Genomic DNA, 12885 nt, shown 5'->3' with positions numbered 1-12885 from the left:
CCATAAGCATCAATGATACTGCGTCTTTTGTTGAAATTATATTTGAAAGATTGATAAACAATGAAACGAAAATAATACAAAGATGATAAAAATTGAAATCTTTTGGTTTAACGTCTGACGATTATGCCCTTTAGGCTAAAGAAGATCATAGAAAGAGACAAATAAACATAATTGATGTTATTGTTTGCGCTTCATAATCTGAGAATCCCGGATCAAATTCCGTTACAAGATATCGGGACTAAATTTTTCATTTGTTACACAGGCATTGCTTGAATGGGTTCTGGATGACATTCTTCGTATTCTTCGTTGTTAGTTGCTCTCAGATAAGGAATGCTTCGTTCTTGTAACGGAACATTTTAATAAATAAATACGAAATATTATAGGTGTGTGTATTAACAGTTAGTTTGTATTTCTAACTGTAGTTTGTATATCTACAGTTAGTCTGTATTTGTATTTCTTCCATTATAATTCACTTGCTTTAATCATTGTCTCCCATAGCCTAACGGGCGTAAGGCATTTCATTATTTTTTTTTTTTTCAAATAAAATAAATTTCGCTCAGAAATGGATTTTAATACTAGACTCGAATAATACAAGATTAAGTTAATTACTGTTACCAAGCAAATTTTAATTTAGCAACTCATAGAGAAGAAATACTTAGAACTAATCAGAGACCAACCGTATGAAAAATATAAATTTCAAATTACTACTTACGTTACTGGCTATTCCGAAGCTGCTTATTAAAGCGTAGCCAATAGCAATTGGTGCGCGTAGAAGGAATGGAATATTAACGAAATGACTGTGTTGTTCATGTAATGGTAGAATCTGAAACCAAAGGAATACATACGTTAACAAAACAAATACATAGATATGAAATCAAATTCATTATGTTACACAATTATAGATTACTACGTCCCTCAAGCAGTGTTGGGAAGTAACGTAACGTAAGTAACGCGTTACTTTTTAAGTAACGTTTCCTAGTAACGCGTTACATTTTTCCAAAGTAACTGTAACGGTAACGCGTTACAAATTTTTAAGTAACGTACCTAGTTTGCGTTACTTTTTTCGCGTTACATTTCGGATGAGTAACTACAATATATGTATTTTTTTTCGAAACAAATGTTTCTGTCCTGTAATTGAATTTCTCAGAATGGAACAATGGAGCATGAACGATGTCAGTGACCGACGATTCCTGCACTGTTCGCCCTTTTCCGTTTCGCCTTATGACCTCTAGCAATGAAATTTGTATGTAAAACCTATCATCACTTTTCATCTTAATGTAAGGCTGAACGGGAAATCTCGATGTGCGTTTTCCCGTTTCGCCTTACGAACTTTATGTTGGTGGGCTTGCAAATACATTCATAGATAAAATTTGATTTGTTTATTTCTATAACAAAATATAGTGCCACTTGCTGTTTTTGAAAGATGAGGACAGTCTCAGATAAATCACGTGTACTGATTGCAAGCACCTGGAAGATTTTGTCTTAGATTTTGACAGCTCCAAATCAATACATTTACTGACTGAACTACGAGTGCAATGGTACTGGTAGTCTATTTTACTTTGATTGGTGTTGAATTTATAAAGATGGAGAACGAAGATATTTTATCGTTCGAACATTTGAAAGAATGCTTTTTTAAAAAAAAAAAAAAAAAAAAAAGCTGAAGATGGTGGTGAATAGAATTTAAAAGTAAAGTGGTGCCCCGGCGAGAAATATTTATCAACAATTAGGGTGCCATAATTAACGACATATAGTAAGGGGTTAATATGAATAAACTGTGTTCTAATGAGCAGGCCTACTTTATTGATGTAATGTTGATGCTATGTAATATTAGAGTTCTTTTAGATCAGTTTGCATATCCTAAAGTCCCGTTGATTATAGAGTTTGGAACAACTAGCTTTAAAAAGCTTGTATCGATTTTAGATTTTTTGGCAAGTTTTGATTCACCCCCACATTCATGTGTTCTCATTTTGTCAGTTGTAGTGTAATGTTTCTCTATATTCTGTATTTTTAATTTTACATAGCAACATTGCTATTATTATATAATTAGTTTAGCAGAATAATAATAGGCAACCATTTTTCTAACGCATAGGGATGGGCACGAGCCAAGCTAAAACTCGACTCGAATCAAAGTCGAGTTTCGAGTCGAGTCAAAAGTAATATTCTCGAGTCGAGTTCCGAGCGGATTTCATGTTTTTCGCGTCGAGTTTCGAGTCGAGTCGAGTTGGATAAATGGCTCGCTCGTTTTAACTCGTTTTGAAATCATGGCCTGATTACACTGGAAAGCGAAAACCATGAGAAATGTAAGCTAAGCAGTAATATGGAATACTTTTAGTGTTGCTCACGAGAGGAAACACTGCTCGCATCTCGTCGCGTCTCGGTAGCGAGACTACAAGAGATTTTTATAACAAGCTTAGCTCGGCTCGGCTTAACTGAGCCAATGGCTCAAGCTGGCTCGCTTGGGGGTGAACCATTGGCTCGAGCTGGCTTGGTTGGGATGAGCTATCTGCTCGGTTCGACTCAACTGAGCGAAGGGCTCTAGCCGACTCGGTTGGGTAAGCTGTTGGCTCGGCTCACTTCTCGGTTTGGTTCGATAGTGAATGAGCTGTGAGCCGAGCTTCTCGAGTCGTTGACAATTCTAAACCCGGGCCGAGCAGTTTTGAAGATATTTTGCTAGTACCCTATAACTTTTAACAGTGTTTGGCTCGAGCCCGAATACTCAACCTAGACCCTCAATCCAAATTCAGGAGCTCGTTAACATATCCTTGACTTCTAGACTTCATGACTAGCGAGGTTGACAACCAACTACTTTTTTAGTAATAATAATAATAATAATAATAATAATAATAATAATAATAATAATAATAATAATAATAATAATAATAATAATAATAATAATAATAATATAATAGCGGTAGTAATAGTAGTACGGAAAACTGAAGTAATAAGATTTTTTCACATATTCAAAGTTTCGGACCTAAAAGTAACGCATTAGTAACGCGTTACTTTCGAAGTAAAGTAACAGTTACTTTTTTGGGGCAAGTAACGCGTTAGTAACACGTTACATTTTAAGAGAAAGTAAAGTAACTTGTAACGCGTTACATTTTTACAATTAACTTACCCAACACTGCCCTCAAGTTTTCGGCCTGCTGTACACTATAAGCGTAATCGTGGTTAATTGAAAGCTATAATTGCTTACAGTTTTTTGTAAATTTTGTGCACCAACACTCAAAACTCCATACTATATTTCCATATCTATGCAATTATTCAAGGACTTCGTTATACAAAACATTGTGGCGACTTAAACTATTCTGTAGCAAGGGATAGCAAGTCAGCGATGTCTATTAGCACCAATCAGAGAAGTAAGTCCATATCTAGCGACCAGAGATGCAGTGAGTTAAGATTTTTGAGCGAGTTAGTGGATCATAGATCAACAGATGTTACCCACTGTGACTCACTCTGATCCACCGACTCACTCTACTCAGTGCATTGTAGACCCACGCCATCTCTGCTAGCGGCATATTAGCGTACTAGAAATTTCGTGATGCACAAATTGGGACGTTCGTCTTTCATTGTTAAGACTAGTTGAACCCAAACCTTCAGCTCATTGTACACTATAGCTTAAAATGGTGATAATTAAGAGCTCTAATTGTTTATAGGCTTTCTTTTAAAGTTTACACACTTACTAAGTCGCAACCAACTAATTACTAATGCTCAAATATGAATATGGTTATGGACCTTGTTGTACTTTGAAAAATTAAATTGAAATAATGCAGTTTTTAAAAATGCAATTAAATTGTCATAATAGTTTTAAATCGGCAAATTACATGCACACTAGCGACGCCTATTAACGTCAGCAAATAGACAGTGCAAATACCGGCACCTATTAGTGTGACTTTTTACTATTAGGAAATAGCGTGACGAGTGTTGTTAAGGATGAGAACGAAGTTGAATACTTTTTAGATATTATTCAAAATTTATGAATAGTAATAATAATAACAATAATAATAATATCAAAATATGAAACCACGGCTAAACTGTGGTATTATGATAGATTGAGCTAAATCACAACACCTGCTCCTGGAAAGATAATGAATACTTACACATTTTTGCTAATAGATTAGAGTATGTTTACCATCTTGTAAAATCTACTTTGAAGAATATTGCAATTGTTGATAAAGTACGGATATTTAACGATTCGTATACAAATGTGAAAGATAAACTTTAAGCTTTGATCCTTGAGCTCTCATAAAAGTGGAAGTGTCCTAATTTCACTTTGACTCTTCATTCGAGTTAATTCTTTACAAAACTAACGGAATACTTGTATTTCACAGAAACAACAACGTAGTCTTCATATATAGATTTATATTTTTCTATTCGGGGGTTGATATACGGATAAGGATATTAATGAATTATGTTATTGGTAGATCATTCTCTAGTGTAGCAGTTCTCAAATTTACTGTAATGTTGGACCACTTGTAAGAAAACAGTTCTGCTGACCCAAAGCGTGGTTGAAATGACATAGGACTAATTAAAATTGTATTTATCATTACCATCGTGTAGAGTTGCCATTGTTGGAAATTATTTAGGGATAATTACAGTAGAGCCGAGATTATCTGAGTTAATGTGGACTTGATTAACTGCGACCGCGAATAACCAACAACTCGGATAATAGAGACTTTCTCCGTAATGAAGGAGGGTACTGTACGTACAGTAGTAAAGGCGTGAGATACAGTATAATAAGCAAAACTAACGGAATACTTGTATTTCACAGAAACAACAACGTAGTCTTCATATATACATTTATATTTTTCTATTTGGGGCTTGATTTACGGATAAGAATATTAATGAATTATGTTATTAGTAGATCATTCTCTAATGCAGCAGTTCTCAAATTTACTGTAATGTGGACCACTTGTAAGAAAACAGTTCTGCTGACCCAAAGCGTGGTTGAAATGACATAGGACTATTAAAATTATATTTATCATTATCATCGTGTGGAGTTAACCATTGTTGGAAATAATTTAAGGATTATTACAGTAAAACAAAGATTATCTGAGTTAATGTGGACTTGATTAACTGCGAATAACCAAAAACTCGGATAATAGAGACTTTCCCCGAAATGGAGGAGAGTACTGTACGTACAGTAGTAAAGGCGTGAGATACAGTATAATAATCAAAGAGGGCTATATTACAGATGTATTGGCCAAATGTAGACTGAACAACCTCTGTAATTGATGTACAGTGTGTTTAATCGTTTTAGTATAGGTTAAAAACTCATAATACCAGGCGCGCACCCAGAATTTTTTGTTGGGGGGGGGGTTCGAGCTTTGTGGGGGTGTCCAATAGTACAAGCTACTACGTCTATGTAGTACTGAACGGGTATTATTCTCCACTCGAAAAGACGTAAGTAATTGTAAAATACTTTTACTCTTGCAGAAAAACGATAGAATGTTTTTGTAAGACTACAGATGAAGTATAAGATCCAATTTTCATGCAACATCAATCCTTTCCCTGTTAAACAACTATAGTTTTATTGAGAAAGTGTACAAATGTATGTTGAGCTAGGAAGTTTGGGGGATCCGGACCCCTGGAACCCCAATGGGTGTGGCCCTGCACAGTACAGTATTTTTCAAAATTACCTTACAAAATACTCCTGAAGATAGTCATGTGCACTAAAGTTTAATGGTAGTGATCCTGGGTTCGAGCGTTTCAATCTTCTCGATTTCTTTTGGATTTTTTTAAAAATTATTTTTTGTTAATTTATACCGATTGCCGCATTCGTACACTTCACCTCGGTTAACCCTGATCTCAGTTAATCGGGGCTCGTATAAACAGGGCTCTACTAAGTTAATTCCTGAATATTATTTTTATATCAATTAATACAGAAAAATTGAACAGAAATAAAGAAATATTTATTTATCCTTAGTCTATTTTAACCTTGACTTTTCCCACGAAGAAACTTCGTCTGCCGAATGGGTGTTTCGTTGGCAGAGAATTTATGATCACGAGGAGCTGTCAAACTGTTGCAACAGTAGGTCGCAGGGCAGTGTTGCCAATTTGGGGGAAAAGTCGCTAAATCTAGGGGATTCGACATCCAGGATAGCGACAAAAAATATCTTTTCCGATTAGCGACTTTTTCGGTGATTATTGAATAACATTTTGGCGACTTACTTGTAAATCTATCGACTTGTGTACTACGAACAATTTGTCTTTCTGTAATCAAGTACTATTAGATTGAATCAGTTTAGATAGGCCTACATGTTTGTTTTTCTTCTGTTTATTTGAATTAGCGGAAGCAGTGATGAGCTGGGAAAGTACATAGCATTACCAATAGTAAGCTGATAATTTGTAGAAACGTAAGTAAAAGTGAAGTGGATGTAAGATTCTATTTTTACTTTTGTCAGATTTTACTTACTTCTGTAGATTTTTACTTCTGTTCGTTTCTCTAAACTCATTTTTTATTTCACTGAACTGAAATTGGTCATAAAGTAATATATATAAAGTGTATGTGTGTGTGTGTGCGTGTGTGTGGAGAGAGAGAGAGAGGCGAAATTCCAGGAATAATTTTTTTTAGCGACTTTTCACTCAAAATTGGAGTAATTTTATCTCCCATTCAGCGACTTTTTGGGCCAACTTGTTGGCAACACTGTCGCAGGGTAATTGTGTTGATATGTATGGGTCAAGTTGAAGGTGATTCCAACACGATTTCTGGTGTCAGTGGTTTTCGGTGGGATCTAATGAAATGTATGTATATAAAATATAGAACTTAAAAAAATGATTATATTTTCCACTCACCTATTAACGTTACAGTAAAACAACGTATTACTACGACGCTTCTTTAAATTTCCGAGAATAGACACTTTGAAGGAAAATTGAATCAAAGATAAGAAGCGTAAGAAAACGAATCTGAATGAAAATAAATATGAAATATAGCAGGCTTTCTTTAGCTAGCAGCTAATGAATTAGAGACTCGAAATTACGTTTTGGGGCGTTGCACTTTCATTGATACCAGAAGTGGAATATTCAGCTGATTCATTTATTTTCGGACTTCATGCACCATGTTTACTTCTCTCTTTGTTTTTTCTATCACTGTTGTTTCTATTGTGGTGTTTCGCTGTAAATATTTGATCGAAATTGTAATTTCAGAGTAGAATTGCCCACGGTATGAGAAATTTCACGGTCTCGTGGACAACACTTAAGAGCCTGCCTTACTAAAAATGATACGAAATTTACCTTTTTTTTTTTTTTTTTTTTTGCTTGACTATTCATCAGTGAAAGGAGATAATGAAATGCAAGTTACCACAATCATAGATAATGCTATTCTACAACAGAAAATATGAACCTGAAGAATGTTCAGTGTTGCTATCCATAGAAATTACAGTGTTGCCAAAAAAAAACAATTTCCCTAAAATCTAAGTTAAGACAGCGAGTAGAGGAACAATCTCAACTGCATTTGATTACGTATCATGTTGTTTTGGTTTCATGTGAACTACTTTTTAATTAACATTATTATTTAGTTTTAATAACTGTATGTTAAAACTATTTTGTTTATTACAAACTAAGTACAACTATTATTTAAAAAGTAGTTCACAGGAAACCAACACAATATGATACGTAACCAAATGCAAATGAGTTTGTTCCTCTACTCCCTACCTTAACTTAGATTTTAGGGAAATTGTTTTTCTGGCAACACTGCAATTTCTATGGATGGCAACATTGAACATTCTTCAGGTTCATATTTTTTGTTGTAGAATATCATTATCTATGATTGTGGTGACTTGCAGTTCATTATCTCCTTTCATTGATGCAGGCACGTAGCCAAGGGGGGTCCGGACCCCCCTTCCCCCTTCGACACTAGAAATTAAAAAAGATTAATGAAGGATGAAGCAAAATGAAATGAGAACAAGAAGGATCAGCGTTAAAAATAAACTACAGGAAGCTTTTGGTTACTCTTTCTTATGAGGAAATTTGTATTACTTGCAATACATGGTTGCGAGGTGACCGATATATCCTGGAAGAGTCCGGGAATTTGAAATTTCTAGAAAAGTTGCGGAATTCTCAAAATTTCTGCTACTAGTCAGGGAGATTTCAAGCTTCCGAAAGCATAGTGCCGTTGTGTAACAGCATGGACATTTTTTATCGTAATTTTTCGTCATCGCATCCTTGCAATATCAAACATATTATTTCAAAAACAATTTTCTACTGTTTCTTTAACCTGTCATTTGAAGCAGACAATAGTTGTCGGAATAATATACACAAAAATATATGTGGAAAGAAAGTTCTGCTAACATTTGATTTAACAGAAAAAGGAACGCAGATATTGCAGAATATTTTATAATACATTATTGAGTATGTACTTTTTATAATGATTGAAGTCATAATGAAAGGAAAATTGTTATATTTGAATAAACAGAGGAAGGATGTAAATATTGTATAATCGTTTTCAATACGTTTTTTATTATTATTTTACTCGAGATTTCTTCATAGTTTATTAAAATATTTACCAACATATCCTCACAAACCAATATAAGTTGATAGTAAAGTAGTTTAGATTGATCGAGCTCCTGGGCCTTCAGAATTTCATGTTACCCCTCCCCCCGTTACGAAATCCTGGCTAAACGAACCAATATATGTTCCAGTAAAATTGTTTAGAATGATCGATCCCCTGGTGTGATGACCACAGTATTTCATGTCACGGACCCCCCATTCACGAAATTTTGGCTTCGTGCCTGATTGATGAATAAACAAGCAAAAGAAAAATGGTAAATTTTGTATTATTTTTAGTAAGGCAGGCTCTTAAGACGAAAGTAGACCAAGAATAAAAGTCACCAAGTGAAACAAAACTGAAAGCTGGACACTTCTCATGTATACAGAAGTAAAAGAAACTTTGCTGTGATTCAGCTCTAGAATTTCTGTTTAAGATATTCTTAAAAAAATATTTCGCAGAAAAGCTGAGCCTGTTATTCATTACATTGTTGTAAACACCAGTTGCTGTTGTTTAAGTAACCACACTACAGTAACTGTGGAAAAACTAACAGTTCGATTTCTAATATGCAGTATTTTATGGCGAAATGACACCTTTATGATGGTTTTACTGTTTAAATCAAAAGTCATATTAACTTTTTTTTTAAGAGGAGAGTGGCAATCAATGAACTAATATTTTGTATGAATTATTTATTTTAAATTAGAAACCATTTTACATTAGGATCTAAATACATTATGAATTCATTGTAGACATCCAGAGAACCGCAAACTCTACTTTAAGTTCCATTGTTGTGGAGATTAACATTTACTTAGGGAATTATTGTGTATTAATGATGACTTGTAAATAAAGTTGTTTAAGAAAAATGTATTTATCGAATGCATACAACATGAAATTAAATCATTGATGCCTCAGTATTTGTTACAGACATGACAAACATAAAAACTTGTGTTTTGATAGTTATTGTGTTGAAGTAGTTCAGAGAATAAACAAATAATGAAAATAATGAAAAACTTCTGTTTGAAAAGCTTTTATTTTGTTTTATTTATATTCCATTATTTTGAAACAGTAAATATCCATTTTCACTTTTTCAAACAATCGAGATTTTTTTTAAAATTATTTTTAAATGATTTTAAACTGCACGATGGGAAGTTCCATGTACAAGTTCATTATAATCTGCTAATAAGCTGTACTTAAAGTAGAAATTCAGTTCGATAGACCTTTTATTTTATACGAGATGAAACACTTATATACCAGTTCTATAAGTGGTAGCTTACTTTTAACAATGACGGAAAAACTTGAAATTAGAGAAAATGTCGTGTATATTACATAACTTCGACGAATCGATGCGATTAATTATATCTTATGAATTAAATTGTATCTCATACAGGTAATAACCTCAAATAGCTTATATTTATTTCCAGTAATTACTATCTTTTCCACTGAAATGAAAGGTTAGGTCTGGTAAATAACAATTAATGTTGCCCTGGAGACTATAATTGGGGTTGTCTCGTCTCAAAAAGATAAAGCGAAAGTGCTTTTTCTGTGTGTCTGTTTCTACTGGAGTAGCTCTTCTCGTGTCGTATCTCACCATTAAAAAAAAAAAAAAAAAAAAAAACCTGTTATCTCGTATCGTGGACAACACTAATAACAATTAAAATAAGGATTCACTTCATCTAATGAAAACTGAGAATGAAGCTAGTGCTACAATGATACATAATTAAATTATTTTTAGGAGTGAACTTCGTAAATATGAACTATATTTTTCAAAATGGAACAGAAAGTAAAATAATTATTTCATATTAGTGAAATTATATAACTAAATTATATGTTACCGAGCAACTTATACTTAGGAGATGAAATAATCCTCTCTCAGCGTGGCGTACAACAAGGCGACCCTCTTGGCCCTGGTTTGTTCGCACTAACTTTACAATCCATCGTTAATAGTATAAATACAGAACTGAACATATGGTATTTGGATGACGGGACTATAGCTGGAGACAAGGATACAGTACTAGAGACATTAGAAATGATCCGTAGACGGGCTAAGGAGATCGGATTGCAAATGAATTTCTCCAAATGTGAGGTCAGCTTTCTCGGAGTTTCCAATGAACAGTCTAATAACCTCTTCAAGCTGTTTGACGAAGCCGCGCCTGGGATTCAAAGAATATCGACAGATGACGCCAGCTTATTAGGAGCAGCATTATCTAATGAGGCAAGACGAACAATATTAAAAGACAAAATTTCTAAATTAGAATTCTTCTTTACACGTCTTTCCTTGATTTCAGCTCACTCTACCTTTTACATACTACGTGCCTCATTGTCCATGCCAAGGCTGCTATATTTTCTTCGCTGTGCTCCTTCTTGGCGGGATGCTGATCTACTGGAATGCTATGACAACACCTTGAAAACCGGTCTAGAATCTATCCTGAATTGTTCACTCAACAATAACTCTTGGTTGCAGGCGTCCCTTCCTGTTAACCACGGAGGTCTCGGCATTCGTCGCGCCATGGATCTGGCTATTTCATCCTTCCTGTCTTCATTCTATGGCGCTAAGCCATTGATCGAGACCATTCTCCAACAAGATCTTAGCCTAGTATCGGATTCGGATGTCAACGATAGCATTGCTAAGTGATCATCTATAGTGGGATCAGATCCACCTGACCTTGATAAGAGAGGACTACAATCCTCTTGGGACGATCCTCTTATAAGTCATTACTTTTCAGCTCTACTTCAGTCATCCGATAACCCAGAAGATAAGGCCAGACTTCTAGCTACATCATCTCCAGAAGCAGGCGCTTGGCTTCATGCTATCCCGTCACCTTCTTTAGGATTACATCTTCCCAGACAGTTTTCGAATTGCCAGTGCACTGCGTTTGGGAGCAGATGTTTGCGAGCAACACAGATGTCCTGCCTGTAGAAGTGTCGTAGACAAGAAGGGCCTTCATGGACTCTCCTGTGCCAATAGTGCGGGCAGACATTCACGCCACTCCAGCGTCAACGACATTATCATGAGGGCACTAATTTCAGCAGGCGTTCCTTCTATATGTGAACCGTTGGGATGCAGTCGTGCAGATGGCAAGAGGCCAGATGTTATGACCCTAATACCGTGGAAGAAAGGAAAAGCACTTCTATGGGATTTTACTTGTTCCGACATCTTCGCTCCTTCAAATTTACATTCTTCCTCAGCACAAGCTGGCAACGTGGCTGCTCGCCGAGAAACAGAAAAACGCAGGAAGTATAGCAATTTACTCGACAAATATGATTTTGTCGCTATAGCTATTGAATCGGGTGCTTAATGGGGTCCCGAAGCCCTTAACTTTATAAAAAAAAAGTTGGTCACCGCATTTCTTTATCGTCAGGAGATGCTAGAGCAACCTCTTTTCTACTGCAACGCATCAGCATGGCAGTACAAAGAGGGAACGTTGCATCAGTTTTGGGAACGCTACCCTCTGATAAGGAACTGGAGGAGATCTTTTGTCTGTAATCTCGGTGAAGGTTTGAGGATGCTGTTGCGAGGCTTATCACAATAACGTGTAAAAAAAAGAAGATTAATGATCTTTGCGTAACATGAGATAATCATGCTATATGACACATACTCAATCAGATAACCCACACAAGAAGAATTCGGAAGTTTCCAGATCTTTTTAATGCAGTTCTTTTTCATTTGTGTGTGATATTTATATAGCTATAAACTGTATTGTTTCCATATTAAAATTAATTTTATAAAAGAGGCTTACCTCAAATTTTTTGGCGAAGAGGACTATGTTGCTGGGGGTAATCCACCTCATAACTTGCCATTTGAAGCCGGTACCCGTGAGGATTAGTACACCGCCACGTGCCTTTGTAGTTTGCTCATCCTCAAGGAACAAAGTAGCTGCTATATCGTCCATTATTGTAAGATCTTCGAAAGTATGTTTAGATGGATCAAAATTGCCTGTATACAAAATAATTATAGCATTATTGTTTGAGCTAATTTTCAAATAGCATTACAAACATATTTGATTTTGAATTATATATTTCACGAACAGGTTGATTGCCATGAGACTTTTTATGTAGATGTGTTTCACGTCATACTTGTTAACGTATGGATAACTGTTGTTTAGACTCCATAGTGTTGCCCTGTACTCGTAACCTGGCATCGTAGAGCACTGCGTTAAGATTGTTGTAATTAACTTATTACGTCATCCTTTTTTGCACACATTATTTATAAATTTATTGTGTTACAATCCATGATAATAATTGAATGTTTCATTAATTTGTTAGTTAAATAGAACTACTTCGACACATGTTAATTCTGGAAACGAGTCTCTCAGTGACTTTCTTTCTGCTACTGCAGAAACTCTAATCTCAGCCAGCTTATTTAGACTGTGGGAAACAAAGTAGATTTTTTTTCTGTGTTG

General features: G+C 35.1%; 1 protein-coding gene across 1 annotated transcript in view; it reads right to left on the bottom strand.

The window, feature by feature from the left end:
• Positions 1-12607, bottom strand: part of LOC145693280 (uncharacterized) — a 43420-nt gene extending 30813 nt beyond the window's left edge. The window contains exons 1-2 of the mRNA XM_081769126.1: positions 12223-12607; positions 713-823 (exon numbers count right to left, since the gene is read on the bottom strand). Of these exons, the coding sequence (XP_081625252.1) occupies positions 713-823; positions 12223-12375 (264 nt within the window). The 5' untranslated portion in view covers positions 12376-12607. The remainder of the gene's footprint in view (positions 1-712; positions 824-12222) is intronic.
• Positions 12608-12885: the final 278 nt, after the last annotated feature.

The sequence above is a fragment of the Thermobia domestica genome, chromosome 8 (genome assembly GCF_964235325.1).
Source record: "Thermobia domestica chromosome 8, izTheDome1.hap1.1, whole genome shotgun sequence".
Classification (NCBI taxonomy): Eukaryota; Metazoa; Arthropoda; class Insecta; order Zygentoma; family Lepismatidae; genus Thermobia; species Thermobia domestica.
This window is presented reverse-complemented; position numbering and strand designations above follow the sequence as displayed.